Genomic DNA, 24168 nt, shown 5'->3' with positions numbered 1-24168 from the left:
GCTTCTGCACAGCAATGTGCGTTGTTTGTCAAGAGGGAAGGTGCAGCTTGTCTGAGCAAAATCCGGACTTTTCTTGAAATGAAAAACACCAAGCATCCTGAGTTAGCTAACACTGAGTGGCTCCTGAAGTTCTACTATCTCGTGTACATGACTGAACATCTGAACCAGCTCAATGTGAAAATGCAAGGTGTTGAAAATACAGTCTTATTCCTTCAACAAGCAGTGTTTGCATTTGAAAACAAGCTGAAACTCTTCATCACAGACATTGAAACAGGTCATTTACTACACTTTGAAAAACTGGGAGAGTTTAAAGATGCATGCACAGCAAGTGACCCTGCTCAACATCTTGATTTCCAGCAGCTAACGAGCTTCACATCTAATCTCCTGCAGTCATTCAAAGCACGTTTGGAGAATTTCGTGAGCACACTCGTCTTTTTAAGTTCATCACCCAATCACATGAGTGTGCAGTGGACAGCACTGACCTGAGTTACATCCCCAGTGTCTCCATCAGAGATTTTGAGCTACAAGCTGCTGACCTGAAGGCCTCAGGCATGTAGGTGAATAAGTTCAAGTCACTTAATGAAGATTTGGAAAGACTTGCACGACAGCAAGTAGAGTTGGTGAGCAAATACAAGTGGGGAGAAATGAAAAAACTTCAACCCGCAGACCAGCTGATTATCAAAACTTGGAACGCGCTTCCTGTCACATACCACACACTGTAGCATGTGAGTATGGCTGTACTGACAATGTTTAGCTCTACGTATGCATGTGAGTAGTCTTTCTCACATCTAAAGAACATTAAGACCAACCTATGATCACGTTTAACAGAAGTCTCAACGCCTGCATGAAGCTTAACCTCACCACGTATCAACCAGACTACAAAGCCATCAGTAAAACCATGCAGCACCAGAAGTCACATTAATGGTAAGAAGTACTTTATTCATCATTGGTTAGCAACAGCATAACAACATTATTAAAAAGAATTCAGAGACTTATTGTACTTTAAAAGTGTTGGTCTTACATAAAATGCACACAGTTACTTGTATTTAGTGTTAAACACATTGTATGGCTCTCACGGAATTACATTTTAAAATATGTGGCGTTCATGGCTCTCTCAGCCAAAAAGGTTCCCAACCCCTGCCTTAGCTAGACATGCATTAATAGAGTTGGCAGACTTCCCCATCTCAAAGCACACAGAATGGGTTTTTACTGTAAACACAGGGCTTTTCCCTTTTGCCCAACACAGTGCCTTCCAGTTCCCCTCTCTGGGCTGCCTCTGACTGTACCCCAAAGATATTTAGCCACCGATCCTGACATTCAGTGATCTGTGACCTTTGACCCCATTCCTCCCTAACCCTATGGTCTTCCTCCCTGATCTGGCCCTGAAGCCATTGTGGATTCTATTCAATAAAGTCTGAGTAGAGGTGCCTTCCCTTCCCACCAAAGGCAGCAGGGATCCTTCTTGGTCATTTGCATTTGTTTTGTCTCCAATTCAAGGCATCCCCCCCCCATTTCTGCAGGAAATCAACGTTCAGACTGACTGGCAGGCTCAGCGTCCTTGTGTTGCACCATCAGAACGTGTAGGGGCCGCTCGTTCATCATCTGGGTTGCATCTCCTTAGCTCTCCTGTGCAGCAGGCACACAGCTGCTACCAGCAGAAACCACACTTGCTCTAATCAGACAGAATGAGGTCTTGGGGGACCCTCGGTCTCCCAGCACAGCCCCAAGTCTCAGTACCCTGGGGGAAGTGAACACCTACCCATGTGGTAGACTGCAGAAAGGGCAGAAGGCACAAGCAGGAATAAGATGAAGTGGGACCGGGCACTCTGGGTGGCTGGCTGCCCACTCTGAGGTGCTAGGTACCCAGGCCACTGTGAGGGGGAAGGGGAGGGGAGGGGAGGGGAGGGGGAAGGAGGGGAGGGGAGTCAGTAAGAGAGCCCTGGGGAGAGTAAACATGGGCGCTGCTCTGTGTCTGGGATGGGGGTTGATGGGAGTTTAATCTGGTTTGGGTTTAGTGAGTAAAGCCGAGATGATACAAAGCACATGCATCTTCATTCTAAATGTAAGTTGTCTCTCGTGAATCACCAAGGCCTCAGATAATGGTGTTTTGCTAATGACTGAGTGATGGAAGCCCACAGCTGTCCCTTAGTCATCTGAGAGGGTGGCTGTACAATCCTTTGCTCTTCTGTTGTTCAGCCAAGCTGACCCACAAGTCCCAACAGGGAAGGAGCCATGGGAGGGGCAGGTATTAGACTAATACTATAACAAGAAAAGATGGCCAATAGTAGAAAGCCCCTTCCCCATGGAGGGGTCATTCTTTAAAAACCATAAAGGTGTATAAAAACTCTAATTACTGAAAAGGAAGGACTCTTTTTTTTTTTTTTTTTTTTTTTTGAGAGGTGGGGAGATAGTGAGATAGTCTTCTGCATGTGACCTGACCAGTATTCACTCAGCAACCCCATCTGGGGCCAGTGCTCAAGTACCAAGCTATCCTCAGTGCCCAACGCCCACACTAGGACCAATCGAGCCACTGGCTGCAGGAGGGGAAGAGGCAGAGAAGCAGGAGAGGGAGGGGAGAGAAGTACATGGTCACTTTTTCTGTGTGCCCTGACCAGGGATCAAACCCAGCACATCCACACACCAGGCCAATGCTGTATCCACTGAGCCAACTGGCCAGGGCTAAGGAAGGATTCTTGTGCCCAAATCCTGGCTCATCGGCTTGCATGGGCTTTCTTTTAGTGCCTACAGCCTTTCAGAGTTAGGGGATCAGCATTTCATTCATAAAAGCACCTCTGAAGGGCTTAATGCCCTTATATCATGCTTACTATATTGAGCATGGTATTGTATCACCACCAAATCAAACACCTGCCTCCCTGCAAATGAGAGGGACATCCACTTAACTTCAGACACAACATGGTGGTATTATCAGTCAGGGTGCCTTCACCACCGGGAGCACGAGACTCCTGGAACATGGAAATTTGTGTAAGAGCCCAGTAAGTAGGATCACACCAAGGACTGATCAAAGAGTTTTCTTTAGACTGACTTGGGTAACAAATATCCAGATACTGTATGGGTGCCTGTGTCTACAGACAGGTTGCTCTCAGCTCAGCTGACATCAGTAATGAAGCAGAAACAAAATATATTTCCATTTTTAAACAAGTGATTTATTTTTTTAAGAGACTGAAATGCCTCAGACAAAGATGCTATAAAACATCACATAAACAAGAATTGGACAAGTAGGTACTGTGGTGATCGGCTTTTCTGCTGAATGGGGCCATAGCTCTGAGGCTTACATAAAACACTGTGCAGTCAAGAATGGCCAGTGAGTAAAAGGGAGTCATCGCTGCACGTTCTTCTTCAAACTGCGATGCAGTGGCCTTAACGCTGTGGACCTCACTGTTGGCTTTTCCTGTGATATTTGTTTTCATGGATGGAAGTCGCACTTACCTTAGGAGAGAAAGGCAAGCAAGTGTTTCATATCATGAGAGTACCCAGAACAAAAATCTACCCTATCTTAAGATAAAAATACTCCCCTGCGGCCCTGGCCGGTTGGCTCAGCGGTAGAGCGTCGGCCTGGCGTGCGGGGGACCCGGGTTCGATTCCCGGCCAGGGCACATAGAAGCGCCCATTTGCTTCTCCACCCCCCCTCCTTCCTCTCTGTCTCTCTCTTCCCCTCCCATAGCCGAGGCTCCATTGGAGCAAAGATGGCCCGGGCGCTGGGGATGGCTCCTTGGCCTCTGCCCCAGGCGCTAGAGTGGCTCTGGTTGCGGCAGAGCGAAGCCCCAGAGGGGCAAAGCATCGCCCCCTGGTGGGCAGAGCGTTGCCCCTGGTGGGCGTGCCGGGTGGATCCCTGTCGGGCGCATGCGGGAGTCTGTCTGATTGTCTCTCCCCGTTTCCAGCTTCAGAAAAAAAAGAAAAAAAAATACTCCCCTGCATCTACTCCACCAGAGGGCTTACTTTCCTGAGGGTTGCCCTCCCTCCTGCCAGATCAGAGGTCCGCCTGCCAATTATCTCCTGGAAACAAGGACCCTGAGCAGTGGCTGACTGTGACCAGCTAAAAGTAGTATGTTCAACTGGCCACCAAGGAGCTTCAGGACCTGAACACTTCCTGCTTTACTGTTTTTCAGATGCCAGGTTTTGAAACGTTAATAGGTCTACAAACATTTTGAAATAAAGTAAAATAGAATAAAAATTTAAAAACCAGATTATTGCAAGTAGGAGGGGAAAATATTGTTCTGTGACACTGTAATTTTTGTGTGTATGTGTGCTGTGTTGCAATGTACAGTAGTATTTTTTGCAATGATCACCAACAAAGAATTTGGAAAAACATCATTCTGGTTTGCTAGCATAAGGCAAGGTCATTTTATGCAATTATTCCTGTAAGCCTTACATCTGAAGTTAAAACTACAGCCACAACAACAAAAGAACAAAAACAGTGCACATTGTGAAAGGTGAAAACAGGTCATCACAGGCTGGCTGTGTTTCTTGTGGTCGAACTGGAAATGGCCCACAGCCAGACAAGCGGCAGCCCAACCAGGAGCAGCCTGGTGCACCTAACGCTGACGGCAGTGAGCACACAGGTCTGTGCTGCACAGCTGCCGTGGCCTTCGTGAGAGGTTCCTAAGGCCCCAGTTCCTGGTCCTGCTAGGAAAGCAGGAGGGGTGTGCTTGAGGGAGCTTCACCTTTAGTGTCAGACAGACCTGGGCCGACTGCTGGTTCTGCCCCTTACTAGGCCTTGGGCAAAGCATTTCAAACCTTGGTAAGCCTCGGTGTCCTGTAAGAAGGGCATAAATATTTACTTTATAATGTTGCCAAGATGGTTAAGTGGAGTAACTGATAGCAGGTCACTTAATATATGTTAGTGCCCACAGTTTACCTTGTGCAATGTGGTTCCCACCTGCTGCTGGGAAACAAAACAGACCACCTAGAAGGGAGGTCCCCTTCTTCTTACTCCTTGTTACCCCATTGAGTGTTTTCCATGAAGAGAAAGAACGGGAGTGGGAAGCGGATGGTCCAAAGCCAGGCCCAGGATGGTGAGGAGGGGACTTGGCAGTCATCCGCTACTGGGAGCTGCTCTCCTCCTGTGGACAGCCTTACTCCGGGGGCTGCCACGTCACCATCAAATCCTGGCTCTCCTGCCCTGGTACAGAGATGAGGGCAGCTGTCATCTCAGCAGATTGACTTGTCCATGATATTTTGGAACATTGACCTTTCTACTCATTGAATTCCATCTCTGTTCTCCATGCAGTGAAGATATCACTGCCACCCATCCCAGCTCTGTATAACCATAACTGTGACTCTCCCGCAGGTGGAAGATATCACCGCCAGCCATGAGGCGGCTCTCCTAGAAATGGAAAATAACCACACTGTGGCCATCGCAGTCCTGCAGGATGACCACGACCACAAAATCCAAGGTAGCAACCATTCCTAGCTGTGTGTAGCTGGCAGGGGAGGCCACAGAAGCCTAACCTTCCTGCTACAGAGCCCCTCCTGCCCTCTTATTCCACTTTCCTTCCTTCCTTCCTTCCCCTCCTGGGGTGTCCTTTGTGTTCCATGCTGCAAAAGAAAAGATGGAAAGCCAGAATGCAGGTAGCAGTTTCCTCTGAGGCAGTTACTGTCTCCTTTGCCTAGATGTTGGAATGCCTGAGCACTATCCAGGAGGCTGGCGCCAGCCTGAGTGCTGCTCCAGGGCGCCCTGTAGCGGGCCTGGGATGCAGCCTGGGCATGGAGATGTCTAAAAGCCCCTGAGGTGAGTCTGTTGGGTAGCCATGCTTGAGAACTGCTGTTGTAAAGTAGGCATGGAGACCCTGGGCCCTGTCTTGGCCTTACAAAATAAAATGGCTCTTCCCACATGGATGCACCTTCCCCGCACTGGGGGCACTGTCTGGACTACAGTGGCATTGGATCGGACCTGGGTTCACACCTTGAGCTCATAGACCACATTCGCCAGGAGCCTAAGTAGAGTATCTGAATCCTTCTTCTTATAATTTTGGTAACTTTAAATTATCTTTGGGTCTTAGGGTTCTGTGAAGGCTACAAAACCAACAGTAACATTTACAAATTCTACTAAGATTTTGACTGAAATTTTTACACTTTTAACATGCATTTAAACTAAATATACAACTTATTTTTCAGTTTTCCTCCCTCCATTTCCCCTCCAGCCAGAAATTTAGACAATAGATTTAAAATTTTTTAATTAATAAGTTTAAATTTTTTTAAGAAATAATATCAGTTAAGTTTCATGATTTTTAAATGTGATCTTTTTTATCACAGTCTGCTGTGCTGTGATTGGTACTACTGTCAGTGCCCCCGGAAGCACTAGCCCTGCCAGCTCTGGAAGCTGCTGCTGGGACGTGAGCAAGAAGCCCAGGTCCAGCACCAGGAAGGGGCACATCACGAGGACGTTTCGGTGTGCGCCTGCGCCCTGACAGCGTGGCGTGGGGGTGGGCGGCAGTCCCTGTTGTGGGTATTCGCGCATCTTTGCCACAAGCGTTCTTGCCACACGCCTTTCCACCACATAACTCAGTGTCTGCAAGGCAATTTTGCCTTAAAAATGTATATATATAAATAGACAAATACTGTAGAGCAGGGGTTGGGAACCTATGGCTTGCAAGCCAGATGTGGCTCTTTTGATGGCTGCATCTGGCTCACAGACAAATCTTTAATAACAATAATAATAATGTTAAAAATATAAAACATTCTCATGTTTTACAATCCATTCATTTCCTACCGCTCATGTTCATGGTTGCAGGTGGCTGGAGCCAATCACAGCTGTCCTCCGGGACAACACCAAATTTTTATTGGATAATGTGTAACGTACACGGGACGTTGTATGGCTCTCACGGAATTACATTTTAAAATATGTGGCATTCACGGCTCTCTCAGCCAAAAAGGTTCCTAACTCCTGCTATAGAGGGACATTTAAAAGAACATAATGAAACATAAAGAAGAGAAATAAAAAAATTTAGACTCTCTTTACATGAGTGTAGATTTGTATCAGTGCTGTTCAAATAAGTGATGTGATTTTGTAGATTGCACCTAAGCACTAGTATTCCTTCTCAAGGAGACTTGGGCTCACCTGTGTGCCCTCAGGGAGGGCCCTCGGACCCTCTGACCCTCCCCGTGCACTGTGCTTCAAAATGAGACCCAGCTCCCAGGCCCATCGTCTCACCTGGAAGAAGTGCTGTTTAAGAGCATGTGCACCACACGTCTACTCCTCCCTGTATAAACCATCTTGTGGGCTTGTTAATATCTACATAGAATATATAAATGGGAATAACAGAGAGAATCATCAATGGAAAAACGAAACCAGACAGAACCCCTGCAACACCCCAACCTGACAGCCAGTTATTTTATCTTGTTTACATAAAAATAGCCTAACAGCCAGGTTAGTTCTTCTGCAGAAACGCTGGTGGTAAAGGTGTCTGCAGCAGAAGCCCCACTCCGGGTTGTGCATTGGGACCACCAGGGAGTTTTTAAAAAAGCACTGATAAGTGAATCCCGCCTCAGAGCTACAAATTTAATTGCTGGGTGCAGCCCAGGCATCGGAATTTTTTAAAGCTCCCCAGGTGATTCTAATATGCAGCAAATTTGAGAGCTATTGTCTTAAAGCAGGGTTGAGTATAGGACAGAGTGTCATGACCTTAAAATAAGTAAATACATCATGGGTATATAGATATTAGCCATGGTTTATACCATGTCCAGAATAGATATCAACCATCTTATCTTAGGGTATTGGGGTCATCTGAGAATACCCTCTGGCCCATCAGTTACTGTGCTATAGAAGAATGCTTTGAGCAGGGGTTATGAATGGAAGCCAGTATTGCCTTTCGTTCCTGGATTTTCATATAAACAGACCTGGTAGGTTTTCATTACTAGCAAAGCCTTGCTTAGATGCTAGCATCCAAGGCCTTTGAATGATATATAATGTATATAATAGTAGCAATGGCTGTTAAAACGAATCACTTAGAGAGAGGCAGGTAGACAGAAGGCCACATCATTTCATGTTAATGAAATCGCACAAACTTTTTCCCCAAATAAAAATTTCTGCTGTAACAACTGGATTTCTTAGAGAGAGACCTTCAGCATCATTAGCTGGAAGATCTGGATCAATGGAAACCACAATTTTTTTCCTAATTGCAGCTCTGGCCAGCCAGAATGATAATTGTTGGTCTCTAGTGCACTTTTGTATGAAGCATGTGTGACCTGAGCTGACTAATGAGACCTTTCCTCCCTCCAGTTATAGCATGCAAACAAATTGCTTGTGTAGTCATAATGAGATGGGTTTCACTCAGCTAATAAGACTGTTCCCATCTGGAGGAAATAGAATCCTTTTGCTTAATAAGTCTAACATGACACCTCTTTCTGCCTAATTTGCAAATTATTACTGGAATGACATTTTGGACAGAATAGAATGTTTCCAAACTCTCCAAGAGGAACCAATCCAATTAGTCCTCCCTCCTGCCTGGGTGTCTTCCTATCAACTCTTTGCTCAAGCAAATCCTAGAGGTCTGTGGTTTCCGAATATGGTTCAGAAGCCCTGCAGACACAGCCCTGGCCCTGTTCACCCATCTTCTGCAGTGAGCCCAGGCAGCATGGTGGCTGCCAGCGGCGCCCCTGACCCTGAAACCTCCCTCCTTCAGCCCAGATGGCTGCTTTGTGGTGGAAAGAGTGACCTGAGAGGAGAAAGAGATGGAGACTTAATATTGACCACCCAGTTGTTCTACCACTAGGAAACCTGGAGAATCAATGAGGACTGTGGATGGAGACTCTGAGTTGGTCAGGATGGTGGGAGAGCAGGGTATAGACAAGAGTGTGTTTGTGTGTGTGCGCGTGTGCACACACGTACTGTTTGCTTCTCCGTATTTACTCTTTTCCTCATTGTCTCTCCCTTTCTCCAATTCCCTTCCACTTTCTTTCTCTTCTAAATAACAACACACACAACTCCAAAGTAATGGAGAGGTTTCTTTAGGCTTGACACTACTGTGTCCCCTTATCCTTTAGTCACCTGGTCTTCCATGTAGTCTGGCAAAAGGGTCTCGTTTGATCCCTTTCAGAAGAAAGGCCAACTTAACAATTTGATGTCTTCTCTCTAGAATTGATGTCTACCCACGAGCTTGAAAAGAAAGAATTGGAAGACAATTTTGAAAAGCTGCGGCTGTCATTACAGGTTAATATCTCCTTAGCTCTGATGTCCAACTCATGGCAGCACCATTAGTCCTGTCCACAGTCATTTATCTAGCACCTGTGCTAGGAAGGAACTTCTTCCTGCCCTAAGGAATTTACTGTCTACTCAGAGAGGTGTGACACAAACAGTGGCAGACAGCCACAAAAGGTAATACACACTTGTACCAAGTAAATACTGCCGTTGGCAAGCACTCTGGAAGTTCCGAGATTGCTGCCCACCTGCTGTGGCCAGAGGGGTCGCTGAGCTGTGAGAGGAAGGGGAGGATGGGGGAAGAGCATTCTGGGCTGGGGAGTGGAGTGAGGAGAGCTGTGAAGGGCAGAAGCCATGGGGCCTGCCTGGGAATTGGAAAAAGGACTTTAATCACCTGGAGATTGGAGGGAAGAAGGAAGCTCCTCTGCCTTCCACTGCCGACCTACAGAAAATGTGAGTTTCAGATTCCAGGGTGCCGCCTGGATCCTTCTGACCTCCAACAGGAGTTCGCTGGATCCTGCCTCCGGCCTTCCAGAGACCCAGGCCAGCTGCTTTGTGGAAAGATGACGACCCCACAGCCCCGGGGAGGAGCTGCCTGGGGAGCTAGGGTCAAGTTGGTGGCCCTGATTCTGTTCCCAGCTGTGGACATCCTCATCACAGCAAGATTATTTTTTAAATATCAGGGGCACTGACATGTGGACATTGTGATGACAATAACAGTGACTGTCCCTTGGTTACCATGACTGACACAAAGCCAGGGGTTTTGCTTCTCCAATGGCTCATTTCCCCAGGCAGAGTTCACTGCACAGAAGTGGTCCTGCCCAGAAAGACCCCAGGACTGTGCAGTTACCAATGTCACATGATAACACAGGCTGTCTAAATGGATATAGCCTGCAGGGAGCCCACCACCAACCCACGGAGGAGCTTGCAATACACAGTCCTCACGTGACTTAGCCTTGGCAGGTTTGCCCAGACTGCCTTGCTCGTGCACCCACCTCTTGTGCCATTATGCGTGCTGTCTTTGGGGAAGTCAGTCCAGGAAATTGAAAGCCAGACGGTGATGTGACAGAAACCCATCCAGCCCAGAACCACAAAGAAGGCAGAGTTTTGTTTCATCTGTGAGTGGGTCTTCATTCTGCCTGTCATCACACATATTTTAGCTGTGATGCCCCATGAGCAGAATCCATTTGGGACGGAGGTTGTTTGGGGCAAGGAGGATGGTGTTGCTCAAGCCAACTTCCTCAAGCCACAGGCAGCTAGACAAACAGGCTTGGTGGTAAGAGATCTGAACTCTTGGGTTTAAATCCCCATGGCACCCCCACTTACCAACTTTAAAATCTTAGACAATGCCTAAGCTCTGTGAGCCTCAGCTTACTCGTCTGTGAAGTGGTGACAATAGCAGTAACTTCCTCCAGGAGCAAGCAGATTAAAGGAAGGAATGTGTGTAAAGTGTGCAGCACTAGGTTGGCTCATGGCAAATGCTGGTAAGTAGCAGCTATTGCTATTCTAATAGTTACATACAATATTACTTGTTATGTTTATTTTATTATCATCATCACTATTATTATCATGTCACTGGTTAGATCCTACATGTCCAGTGTTGGGCCAGGTCACCAGTTGGGTCTTTGTACCGCTTACTTGACATATAGGAGCCAAACCACACTGGACCACAGTCTGTGTGCTGTGTGATTGCCACGTACCCATGTGTGCCCATGAGTTGTTTTTGAGTCATGGTAAACAAGGTAGAAAAACCACAGTTTGACATTTGAGGTCCATCCTAGGTGGTATTTGAACAGTTTTTTGCTGTTCTGATTTTTAATGGAAAAAGGCTTGAAAGAAATGCTTCCCCTGATGGCACTGGCAAAGTTGGTGCAGGAGCTCTGTGGTGACCTAGACATGTTGGTGGTCATGTTCTAGAAGGCTACTGCCCCGTCTGCTGCACCCTGCGGGGCTGCCCAGGTCTCTGACCTAAGCTTGCCACGCCCTGACGGTTACAAACTCCCACTGACAATCTCATTGCCGAATGCACCAGTTTTTACATTTGATGGCATTGTGGGGTTTTTTGTTTCTCAAAAATGAAATGGAAGTAACTGGAAAAGAACAAACAAAAATAAAGGATGAGAAACCTGCCAAGGATGGTTTGCCAAACCAGGTCGTCTGCTATGGTGAAGAAAGCGGTGAAACCAAGCACTTCATACATTGCAGTATTTTGTGTAGAACCGCATAATTTACAATGCCTAGCTTAGGGGTCGGGAACCTTTTTGGCTGAGAGAGCCACGAACGCCACATATTTTAAAATGTAATTCCATGAGAGCCATACAATGACCCATGTATGTTAGGCATTATCCAATAAAAATTTGGTGTTGCCCAGAGGCAGCTGTGATTGGCTCCAGCCACCCACAACCATGAACATGAGCGGTAGGAAATGAATGCATTGTAATACATGAGAATGTTTTATATTTTTGTTATTATTTTTTTTATTAAAGATTTGTCCTCAAGCCAGATGCAGCCATCAAAAGAGCCACATCTGGCTCATGAGCCATAGGTTCCCAACCCCTGGCCTACTCCTTGTGTTGAGTGGAGAGCCCATTTCTCTTCGTCAGAAGACCATAGGTTCTAATGTTACAGAAATGGTTCAACGGGTGGAGAGCTTTGGTGATCAGTCATTGCTGGGTTTGCCAGGCAGAGGTGAGCCAGGGACAGGTGATGTGCACCTCAGTCTGTCTCCCTTCAGTCTGATGCAGTGGGCGGCCCTGTGGCTGGTGTGTCCTAGGAGCCAGGAGCATGGTCTAAACAGAGGGTCTGAGCAGAGGGGACAGATGGTCTAAAAAGGGAGCACAGACTCAGCTCACTTCAGGGACATGCACACCAGCCTTGAGCCCCAGGGAGGCCGAGTGGAGGCTAGAAGTGACCCTGGAATGAGAGGGAGCTGGCAGGCGAGCTGGGGGAAGATGGGGTGGGGGCAACAAGAAGTTGGGGACAGGCCCTGCCACTATGGGAGGCCAGGACATGGCGCTGTCATTCACACCCCAGCCTGGGCTGGGCGTTTTACACAGAGCATCTTATCACAGCTCTCAGGCTGTAGCAGCTGCAGTGGACTGAGCTGGACTCTTGCTGTTGTTACTTGCAGGACCAGGTGGACACGCTGACCTTCCAGAGCCAGTCTCTGCGGGACCGAGCCAAACGCTTCGAGGAGGCTTTGAGGAAAAACACTGAGGAGCAGCTGGAGGTAGTGGGGCTCTCCGGGCGGGAGTAGGGGCTCTGTGGAGCCTCTGCCCAGGAAGCCATGTGGCTGCCTTAGCATCCTCCCCAGGGGCAGGGCCTTGTGCTAACCTGCCACGAAATGACAGCAGTCGGGGCCTCCCTAGGATTTTAAATATGTCAGTGCCTCTCTTCTGAGACAGGACAGCTGTGGGCTCCTCCACCTCAGTCTTATTCCTGCCACATCGCACACTCTGGGAAAACAGCTGTGTTAGGCTCGCTCGCTGGTTTCCTGGCTGCAAGCACTGTGCACAATTAGCACATGAGCCCATGGCAGAAAGCCACATGTGTGTCCTATGGCTGCTTTTCCTCAATAGCGATTCTCCCAGATTGCTCTCCCACCACTGCGAGGTGTGATCCTGACTCCCTCAGCCGCCACCATGAGGTGCGGTTTTCCTAATCCCTTGCCCTCCACTCCAAAAAGCAGATTTCCCTTTGTTTATTAGCCCTTTTCCTTTTGTTGCCTATTTGCTCACCTGTCTCTGCGAGCCTCCAATAAACAAGAATGGCCTGACACTTTCTGGCTCCACAGTTCCTCTACCGTCTACCCGAATCCAATGTGAACCTGCCTGGCCTCAGCCACCGGTCACTGGCTTTACACACACTGCTCCCCAGTCACAGTCTCTGAGCTCCTGTGATGAGCTCAGCCTGCCCCCTTGCACTGGTCAGACCCACCTTCCCTGTCCTTGCCCACCTCCACCTGGCGGGCATGGAGGCACTGGAGCCCAAGTGAGCAAGATGAAGGGACATTTTTCTAGAAAAGCTGGCAAAATTCCTTCCCTCTGATGTAGGGTTGCCAGATAAAACATTACACCCAGTCAAATCTGAATTACAGATAAGTGAACTTATTATAAATATGTCCCTTTACTTTAAAAAAGTTATCTGAAATTTAAACTTCATATATACAGTGTGTCCGTAAAGTCATGGTGCACTTTTGACTGATCACAGGAAAGCAACAAAAGATGATAGAAATGTGAAATCTGCACCAATAAAAGGAAAATCCTCCCAGTTTCTGTAGGATGATGTGGCAGCATGTACGCATGTGCAGATGATGATGTAACACCGTGTATACAGCAGAGCAGCCCATGGCCATGCCAGTCGAGATGTGGATGGTACACAAGAGAGTTCAGTGTGCTCTGTGGCTCGCTGAATTTGAATCCGTGACCAAAGTGCAACGTGAATATCTGAATATCGGCGCGTTTATAACGAAGCGCCACCACATAGGAATAACATTACTCGGTGGGATAAGCAGTTGAAGGAAACCAGCAGTTTGGTGGAGAAACCCCGTTCTGGTAGGCCATCAGTCAGTGACGAGTCTGTAGAGGCTATACGGGATAGCTACCTAAGGAGCCCTAAAAATCTGTGCGTGAGCCCACATCGAACTGCACTGAATAGGTATGAAACTGGGAGAGTTTTCCTTTTATTTGGTGCAGACTTCACATTTCTATCATCTTTTGTTGTTTTCCTGTGACCGGTCAAAAGTGCACCATGACTTTACGGACACACTATATATCATCTTTTTGTTACATCTGGCAATCTCATTCTAACATTTCTCTTTCTAAAATGCCTTTTCTACTTTTTAAACCACTTTTCTCCTGTCCTTCGCTGGGATGGAGGACTCTCACATTGGTACAGGTGGGACTTGCAAACCCCACCAGTCTGTTGAATTAAGTGGTCTGCATGACTGTTGAAAACCAATGTTGAATTGACTCCTTTTACCCCATGAGTTCCCGTTCAAGGATGGGCTGGTAGGAGCTAGCCATTCCAGCATCCAGACTCTTCAGGGCCAGTGGCTTCCTCTCTTTTCCCCCCAGAGGAACTGGATTTTTAGTTGCATTTCCAATGAGAAACAAGTGGACTTCCCAGGGAAGGCTGTGAGCTCCTGTTCTCTCCCTTTCTCTCTCTCTCTCTCTCTCTAATGTCTACTGGGCAGCTTGTTGAAGAAGACTAGCTTTAGTGTAGCCCATGACCTTGGTGAACACTGGCCTCTGCCAGACTAGGTCAGTAGCTTGCTGTTCTTTGCCCCTGCAGGTTGCACTGGCTCCCTATCAACACTTGGAAGCAGACATGAAGAGTCTGAAGCAGGTATTAGAGATGAAGAATCAGCAAATACACCAGCAGGAAAAGAAGATTATTGTGCTGGAAAAACTGGTGAGTCAGTCTGTCATCATTGATGTCAACACGAACACTGTTTGGGATGTGGGCACTTAGCCTGTTGCTTCCACCTGAGTGAAAAATCCCATTGATGAATCTCAGAGCTTTTCTTAGGAAGCCAGGAGTTCTGATGAGGAATCTCAGAGGTGGCCTTGTTTTGTACAACTCTGGAGCCCTCCTCATTGCCTGTCTCCATCCCCAGCCCTCCTCCAAAGTGCTGTTTCATCACTCCTGCCTGGGGGGAGAGGGCGGTGAGCCAGCATAGACAAGCAGAGCAGACACCATGCAGAGCACTTCCGTGCATTTGTGCTTAACTCCTACAGCAGAGCTGGGAAGGAAGTGCCTCCAGGAGCCTCCTATCACAGGTTGGAGAGGGAGGCCTGGGGACAGGACATCTTACCCAGAGCAGATCAGTAGCCAAGCGCTGGCGGGAGCCCCAGCCCAGTGCTCTCACCATGCTCTCCACCGCACCTTTCAGCCTGGCTCCCACCAGCCAGCAAAGGGTACTCCTTTGGGGGAACAGAGCACCCCAGAGTTCCCTACCTGTAGGCACAGGGCCATGCCAGAGCTAGAGTTGGAGATAGGTGTCTGAAGTTAGTAGCAGAGAAGCCTGTTTCCAAGAAGGTATCATCCTGATGTGAACTTGGCCCAAGGCTCCAGATAGATCCTTATTTTTGTTTGTTATAGGTAAAACAAACTTTTGATAATATAGAAGGAAAACATGCACATGGTAAGAAATGTTAAGATAAACAAAAATACAAAAATTAAAATACAGTTCTAGCACTGTAAACGCTTTCCAGAGCTTCTCTGAACACGTGCACACCACACCAACCCCCTCATACGCACCCATGCTTTATGTCCCACTTTCTTTTGGTTAGATCATCTTTAACTTACCAGCTCAGTAATGGGTCAGCGGGTCTAACTTTTCAAGTTCTCTGTTTGTCTCTGAAATACCCTTGAGGCTGGTTTGTGACAACCAGGAGCTGATGGAGGAACACATGTTGCATCCAGCTGTCATGCCCCTCTTATCTAGTAGTGTCCCTTTTTACAGGCATCTCTTATCATTTACGAGGTGTTTGTCAGTTACCGGGGCTGACCTGGGGATGAGTGTCTGTTATCAGCATCCTGGCTAACTTTGGCCACCTGGAACCATTCAGCAGCCCAGAGCTTCCAGCAAGACTACAGCTGAGACAGTGGGAGCCTCTCGGACAGAGCCCGACCCTCCCAGCCCTACCTGTAATCTGGCCAAAGTGGGGACAGCACACCTCCTCCTTCCAGGCTGGGCCATTCGCATCCAGTTGTTTGATAACCCACAAGTTCTGGGGTCCAGTAGCTGCTTTGGGCCATGCCCCATGCTTTCTGTAGGCATGCATAACTTCTCATTCCAGAAACCCCTGGAGAAAAGGGTTTTAACCACTTCCCACTCCCTGGGAGCGCAGAGGGGGCTGGGGTGAAAGTGTTGTGCTGAAGAACAGGGACAGAGGCCAGTCCCTCTAATTCTTAACCCTTATTCCTGGAGAAGTGGTCGTCTTCTTTAAATATTAACGACACTAATCGTGACTTTGTCACATTCTTTTAAAAAATTATTTATTTAAAATTTCATATTGGAATGGAACTGTCCTTCAGCTCAGCCTCAGGCTCTGCAGACCCTCCAACAGAGAATGGCATACACTGAGAGGCAGGATGGTACAGTTCTCTGGTAATGTGCCAAGCTGGTCTTGTGCTCTGAGTTCCTGGCTGCCCAAGGCCTCCGAAGGAAAAATGTGTCCACGTTATACTTCCATCTCTCCATTCATTGGGAATGTCATAGGGTGCGTGCATGCCCAGCCAAGGAGGGTGGTGCCTGCAGCACAGGGACCCTTTGGGAAGGACCATGGGACCCATTAGCCAAACTAGGTCCTGGTGCTGCTAATCACAGCTTATCTCTGATAGTGGCAATGGTCTGGGGACACTCACTATAAAAAAATACATTCTACACAGGATTCCAGTATATACATACACACATGTGCATAATATATGTGAAATAAAACTATAGATCTAAGATATGTAAACAATACTTATTTTTACTGTATACAGTACATTCTGGTATTTTCTCTTCTGCTTTATTTTGTTAAAAAAAATGCTGGCCACATTCATTTAACTAATTGTACAGCCTACCAATGGACTGCACACTGTGGTTTGTAGAGCACTCTTGGTAACAACCCCCAAGGGCACTGGTCTCCTCCCTTCCAGTGCCCCATTGAAGACCTAACACAGCACCCTTTGCAGGCAGAAAAGAACCTTATCCTGGAGGAGAAGATCCAGGTTCTCCAGCAGCAGAATGAAGATCTCAAAGCAAGGATCGACCAAAATACGGTTGTCACGAGGTAGGCCAACCTGGGTGTCTAAACTTACAAACCATGTGTCACCTACAAAGTAGTTTTGCTCTTGAGCCTCAGGGCTCTGTTTCTGTCCCAATGTCCAATTTACCTCACTCCTCTGCATTGTGAGGCTTCCCCGACATTCCAAGAGCATGTGGCAGAGGCCCTGCCACTGCTGGTTCTGAATGGTTTATTCTTGAGGGATATTTTGGAGAGAGCTGCCAGATGGGTGTTCCCAGGCACAACGGAACTGCCGTGTGAACCCTCCCTGCGCTCTGTCAGCTCGGTAGTGCAGATGCCTGCCTCCCGCAGCTGCTGGGCTGTCGTCCTAGGCCAGCCTGGCTGTGGCAGTAAAGGGCTGGCCCTGGTCAGAGGATGGCAGGGATGGAGTGTGCCAGAGAGAAGGTATGTTGCCATTGCAGCTGCTCCTAAGTGACACTGCTTCTATATTGGTCCCCTGCTCTGAGGTTTCCCCAACTTCCAAGGAAAGATGTGGAGACATCCCCCTCCTGCTATTAGTGTGAAGTAAATTAAGATCTGGGGCTTCAACAGCAAGTTAGTGGCTACTTCTCTCTACGAGGGCTTAGCCACCACTGGGAGACTGTGCCAGGCACCAGCCTGAATGCTGGGGACTCAGGAAGCAAACTGTGGCCCTGTTCTCTGGGGCTCACACTCAGTGTACCTGTGCCGTCTTACTGTCCACTCTACTCTCTCCAAGCCTCCGGGCAGCCCTCCGGCACTACCCCCCTCTTCCGCCTCTGGCCCTTGCTCTGTCTACTGCTTCCCTGATGGAGCAGCGGGATATGAGCAATTCAGGGTTGGCAGGAAAAGTGACAGTTGTGGTTCAACCGAAATTGTGGATGACGGTGGCCAGCCTATCCCTGTTGTCCCTGCAGGCGTGGGTCCCTCCTCCCTTTACTCTGTGTCCTTGGCTGAATCTCAAGCTAAGGCCTTCAGGCATGACTACTGTTTGACAGTATCTTCTCCCCACGCAGACAGCTGTCAGAGGAAAATGCTAATCTCCAGGAGTACGTGGAGAAAGAAACCCAGGAGAAGAAGAGGTTGAGCCGGACCAACGAAGAGCTGCTCTGGAAGCTCCAAACTGGGGACCCAACCAGCCCAGTTAAACTCTCTCCCACCTCTCCTGTTTACCGCGGCTCCTCCTCCGGGCCCTCCTCACCTGCCAAAGTCAACACAATGACCAGATGAGCCTCCACGTAGCCCTCTGGAGCCACGGCTCCTCCTGCACCCTGTGCTTCCACCTGAAGGGAGTGTTGATCCACGTGGGCCAGCAAGCCCTGTGCGCATGCTCAGTAGCTGCGCAGCGGCATGCCCCGGAGTCCTCTCCTGACCCCGGTGTGAGCCTGTTCTGGTATTCACACTTAGGAAAGTTCAAGGTAGTGTCTGATGTGCAAATGTTTGACCGTAGTTAGAGCCAAAAGAAAGACATGCCAGCTGTCCTTGAGTGATGAACTTTCACTGCAAAATTTCAGGTCAGTGACAAATAGCTCCGTTTGAAACCCACACTGAATAATCGTTGAATACTGCACCCGCGTGTGTATATTTAAATATACTACCTGCACATGCAGCAGTTCGGAATGCATTTTTTATAACATGAAGTGCTGACATATTTTGGTGAAGGTCAGCAGTTTTCTAACTTGTGCCTAAGAATAATTGGGAAATGAAAATGCATTTCTACCCAGCTTCCCAGGAATATTTCTACCCAAAATAAAAAAAAGGAAAAAAAATATGGAGAAGCGCCTTTCAATCAGCCACCAAGTGGTACTCTATTTAACACAAACACCAGCGACCTGTGAACAGTAACTGCCTTTGGAACAATCATCTTCATAGTCAACATAGTGTGAAGTCACTATTATCCCATTCGCAGGTTTTAATTATCAGTGTCCCTGTCGTGAGAGGATAAGGGGGAGCAGTGGGAAACCCTGCAGGGTTTGCAGCTTTTCGGACACTACTCATGACAGTGAATCATCTACAGTCTTGTAAACACAAGTTTTGCTTTTTTCCTAAATGGCATCTTGGAATCTGTCATTCAGCTGTTGCACCCATGGGACAATATGGAAGAGCATGCCCTTCTGGAGTGCGGTGAGGATGACCTTGGAGTTGACAAAGACCACTGTTCCTCGAGTCTCAAGGAGGACTGCAGACAGGGTCTGTCCTTTGACCAAGGACTGAGTAGGGAAGCTCTGGCATTCTATGTGGTTTGCTCTGATCTGATGCTGCAAATCATCAACCCACCGACATGGCTCTCAGGTCCCCATTTCATAGCAACCTCCCCTTCAGTTTGGTTTGATAACCCAATCCCATCACTGTACATTGAGATGGCTCAGGGGTTCTAGAAGGGCTTCCAGAAAACCAGTTCTTCCATCCTAGGGGACCAGTTCCACTCTGTGCTAGACCATCACATGGCTTTCCAGGAACCCAGGTGTGTTTCCTGCAGAATCACTGAGCAATGCCACAGCTGACAGTGGTGCCAGCTTAGACCCAGAAGGTCCTTCCACACAGAGGAGCCCATTGAAACAGCCGGGCAGCAGTCACTGGCTGCTGCACTGGCATCTGTCTCTGAAATGGTAGAATTAGAATGTGAAAGGTATTCCTGTAGTGTTGTGGAAAGTTAGGAGCATGACACCCAAAAGGGAAGTAGTTTTCACAGTTGATATGGTGATAATGATGATGCCTTTATTTCCTGTTTGTGACAGAAACCCTGCACTTTCCTCTCTAAGGCCCCTGGAAATTTTTCTGAGTACAGGGCTGTCTCTGAGCATGACCAAGGCAAGTGGACTCACGCAGGAACATCCATGGTAGGGAAGAGATGGCCCATGAAAAGGGTCACCTTGTCCAGGGCTCTGCCTGCTTTGCCAGCATGAAGAACAGACTTGGTCTGTGTTCCCTGCCTGAGTCAAAGTTGGGCTTCCTCGCCTTGGGTCCATCTCGTTGCTCACAAACCCCAAGGGTTTTTGCCCATCCTGGGGACATACACAGTAGATACCCATGGGAGAAGCATTTCTCTTTTCCTTTCATGGCTCTGCATGATGCTGTGATACTGAGTTGGGCATTCCATTAGAGTAGATCATACCACATTGACAAAGTTCACAGTTATGTCTTCTTTTAGCGGGCACCACCTACAAACACAGGTTCAGAGGTAGCTCAGCTCTTCAAATTAGGAACTGCGTCATAGGGCACCTGTTACGTGCAGTTACACAGCAATACCGATTTCAGTGTTCTGTTAGGATGTGCTACAGCGTATTAGCCTACTGTGGTCAAAGGCTTAGTGGTGTTAGCACTAAGTAATCCCTCCCAGGTAACTGAAGCTCTGCCCAGACCAGCCCTCACCTTGGGTACATGAGCTAATTCTTATGTGGCCTCGGCTTCATCTCTTTGTCATGGACACTCTTCACATCTGGCTTTTATCCTGGAACATGAGAGGTGGCAGTGGCTATGCCCCCTTTTGCCACTCCACCTGCACATTGAATTCCTGCTGTGCACCTCCCCAGCTGGAGCTGTTTCCATACACCGATGCTGCCCCCTGCCTCAGACAAACTCACCAAACCTCAATAACATTTTCTTGGCATTTGGGAACTGAGTTGGTAACCTTCCCCACCTCAATCTCCAAAGCTGGAGCAGAATTCTGGCTGGTGTCGAGCGGGGAGGGGCTGATGGGTTGGCACACTGGGTGTGATTGTTTGAATGGGGTCACACACTGCTTACCTGGCCCCTACACTTTCTGTGTTGCATATTTGTGTTTGAAACATATTAAAATTAATTTTAGGGAGCACCTGTGACATGCACTTGATAGAACGCTCGGCTTGGATAGCTCAGACTTTAGGAAAGTCAGGCTGGGGTCCAAAGCAGGCAGTCAGGGAGGTGTTTGGCAGACCAGGTTCTTTTTCTGTGTTTTCCAGGATCAGCCGCTGAGTCTCCAGACCCCTTGCCCTGACTCAGCATGACCAAGGCCCCCACACCATATTTGCAGACTGGGATCTTCAGCAGCCTGGCCCTGACTTTGGGGACTGCAGTGACTCTGCTCTGCCCAGCTGTCTTCAGTAGTCTGGGTGTACTGCAGTCAGTGGGGAAAAGGACACAGAAGAATAAGTATAATCCCTTCACTCTCAATTTTAAGTTCAGACCTAGACAAAAGCTTAATCTGCCTAAATCCTGTCAGCTCTGCCTGGATGGCCACAGAGCTCTCACGGTGGCAAGGGAGGGGCCCTCTGGTGTGGTGGCCATGGTCATAGCAATTCCTTATCATGCAGACAACTGGGCGGGCTTTTTCACACCAACACGGGGACACAGGACCCTGGACAGCTCTGTGGCTCTACCTGTAGTACTCCATGTGGAGCCAGCCCACTGTTCCAGCGTGCAAGTACTCTTGCTCCCTCCATCCTGGCGTAGGGTTGGGTTGGTCATCCAGGCCCTGCTTAGGGTGGCAAGGGGACCCCTGGTTATCCAGTTCCCAATGGTGGTTTTGCAGGACATACAAAGGTGACAGCAACTTCAGGGAGACTGCAGCAAGTCTGCCCCCCTGAACAACTGCTGAACAAATCACCTCAAGTCACTTCCAGACCTGCGAGGACCACAGGACCCCACTAAATCACTCATGCTTCCAGATTATTGAAACAACTACGTATTTATCAATGTTTCACTTGGCAGCATGTCCCAGCCGGTTAGTGTCTTTGGAGGTGTCTTGTGCCCTCCACTTTTATACTAACCACCTTCCGTTTCCTGCCCCCACATGTGAGCCTCACCTTCTCTGAACAGGAGAGCAGATGGTGACTTGGCCACTGGCACGTGTGGGAAGTGACAGTAGAGCAGCTTCTCACAACTGATTGGCAGCAGGAAGAGGAGACCGATGAAGTTATCCAGTCAGGCACCTCTTCCTGCAAGGCAGACTTGGGTCATCCAGTGGGAGGGAGTGACTCCAGATGTAGACACAGGCATACCTCAGAGGAACTGCGGGTTTAGTTTCACACCACAATAAAGCAGATATTGCAATAAAGCAAGTGGTAACATTTTAACTGGTGGAGAGTCTAGCCTAGGGGTCCCCAAACTACGGCCCACGGGCCGCATGTGGCCCCCTGAAGCCATTTATCCGGCCCCTGCCGCACTTCCAGAAGGGGCACCTGTTTCATTGGTGGTCAGTGAGAGGAGCATAATTCCCATTGAAATACTGGTCAGTTTGTTGATTTAAATTTACTTGTTCTTTATTTTAAATATTGTATTTGTTCCCATTTTGTTTTTTTACTTTAAAATAAGATATGTGCAGTGTGCATAGGGATTTGTTCATAGTTATTTTTATAGTCCAGCCCTCCAACGGTCTGAGGAACAGTGAACTGGCCCCCTGTGTAAAAAGTTTGGGGACCCCTGGTCTAGCCGTCTAGCCTATAATTCGTTAAAAATGCAACATCTGTGAGGCACAATAAATCAAAGCCCGATGAAACTAGTGTGCCTGCACTTTTCACTTGGTGCTGCCTCAGAGCGTAGGCATCGAGCCAGACAGCGGGGACTGCGCCCTGTTTTCATGGGTCAGGGTCCTGACTAATAGAAAGTTGGGTCACGAAAAACACACTCAAAAGCTAATATGCTGTCCTAGTTAAGACAAGCAGAATTAAATCACTAAAGTTTGCTAAATATCATTGTTTAACCACTCTGCTTTTTTCAAACCTCTTAAAAACACAACAAAACAAAAAAACAGAGCCTTCTGGGGTTTCTCCAAGCCCAATTCTGTTCTCCTGCCCCCTCATCCCCTTCCCCAGAGGCTAATTCTCCTGGCTCACCAAGTTCCACCTGGGGCAGCCACCATGAGGGAGGGGAAATGGCATTCTATGCATTTCTAAGCTGGGATCACCCTGCCGCAGGTGACAGAGGGCCCTGCCTGGGTGCTGCATGCCCGGACACCCACCGCACAGAAAACAGCAGGCCACCATGCACAGCTGCTTCTCTCTGTGGTTTCTGCTTTCCCTGCACCCAGATTAATATAGCAGGTGGCATGTTGTGTCCCCCTCTCATATGACTGCAGAGTGCTGGTATCTCAGTCAGTATTCAACAAGTAACTTCATTGTTTGAAGGAGTACTATTATAAAGTACTGCACCCCAGATTCTGAAAGGCACTGTACCTCATTTCATCAAGTTCACGTAGAGACACCCAGTCCAGATGAATTGTGAAGAGTTTTATTAGAGGAGGAGATTTATTAAATATGCAGTCTGCATATGGCTGACACGGGGCAGCAGACACAAATCGTGTAGTCCCAAAAATAGTTCAGGGGCTGCTTATATACCCTTGATCACACATGGGTTGGGGAGAGCATGACATCATGGCACAAGCTGGCAACATTTGTTTAGGGGATACATAGAAACATTAAGACTCTCAAGGTAACACAATCAAAGATGTTTACAAATCTTTCAGGGTTCCTCTTCCCTCACTAGCCTAGAGATATTTTACCCTCAAGATTCCAAGAAGGGGGAAGAACTACAGTCAGTGCAAGGTGGTATGTAAATTCTGCCTCCTACTGAAAGAGAAGAAGTTTCTAAGTTAACCGTTATTTTAGATTTGAAACTGATTAACCCATTGTTCCTGCAAGCCAGAAACTTCTACATTCTTCTCCCTCCCCTCCCTAAAGGAGGGATTTGACAGGAAAGCCTAACCTTTCCTCCCAGAATATCAATATCAATTTTCAGCTTTTTGGTGCCTTACAACATTCCCCACTGGTTCTATTTTCTAAGTCAAATCCTTGACTTAATTTACTGAGGAGTATAAGGCTGTTGTCTAAGGATATATATTTTTTTTTAAAGATTTTATTTATTCATTATAGAGAGGGAAGAGAGAGAGAGAGAGAGAGAGAGAGAGAAGGGGGGAGGAGCAGGAAGCATCAACTCCCATATGTGCCTTGACCAGGCAAGCCCAGGGTTTTGAACCGGCAACCTCATTGTTTCCAGGTTGATGCTTTATCCACTGTGCCACCACAGGCCAGGCTGTTGTCTAAGGATATTAACTTATAACATGTAACAGATATTTAACAGACAGCATTAATAGCATTACAGTTCACTAAAGAAACAAATATTACTGATTAATTTTCTATTAACTATATAATTTCCTTTCACAATTTACATAAAACTAATTGGCTCTTATAACAATTTACTTTAAGTCAGAACTCTTAATTTAAAAACTTTAACTTTTAGTGACAATTAAATTGGCTTTCATTCTATCCTAGTTTCCCTTTT

At 47.7% G+C, this 24168-nt stretch overlaps 1 protein-coding gene across 4 annotated transcripts in view; it reads left to right on the top strand.

Annotated features, from left to right (window-relative positions):
• The window catches only part of MTUS2 (microtubule associated scaffold protein 2), an 829118-nt gene extending 807149 nt beyond the window's left edge, over positions 1-21969 (top strand). For all 4 annotated transcript variants that reach the window (XM_066258934.1, XM_066258931.1, XM_066258933.1 and 1 more), the window contains 6 exons: positions 5309-5414; positions 9096-9169; positions 12288-12386; positions 14450-14569; positions 16841-16938; positions 17928-21969. In XM_066258934.1, the coding sequence (XP_066115031.1) occupies positions 5309-5414; positions 9096-9169; positions 12288-12386; positions 14450-14569; positions 16841-16938; positions 17928-18141 (711 nt within the window). In that variant the 3' untranslated portion in view covers positions 18142-21969. The remainder of the gene's footprint in view (positions 1-5308; positions 5415-9095; positions 9170-12287; positions 12387-14449; positions 14570-16840; positions 16939-17927) is intronic.
• The last annotated feature ends 2199 nt before the right edge of the window (positions 21970-24168 follow it).

This window comes from Saccopteryx bilineata, chromosome 2, assembly GCF_036850765.1.
Source record: "Saccopteryx bilineata isolate mSacBil1 chromosome 2, mSacBil1_pri_phased_curated, whole genome shotgun sequence".
Classification (NCBI taxonomy): Eukaryota; Metazoa; Chordata; class Mammalia; order Chiroptera; family Emballonuridae; genus Saccopteryx; species Saccopteryx bilineata.
Note: the sequence above shows the minus strand (reverse complement) of the source record. Positions and strands in the feature narration are given on the sequence as shown.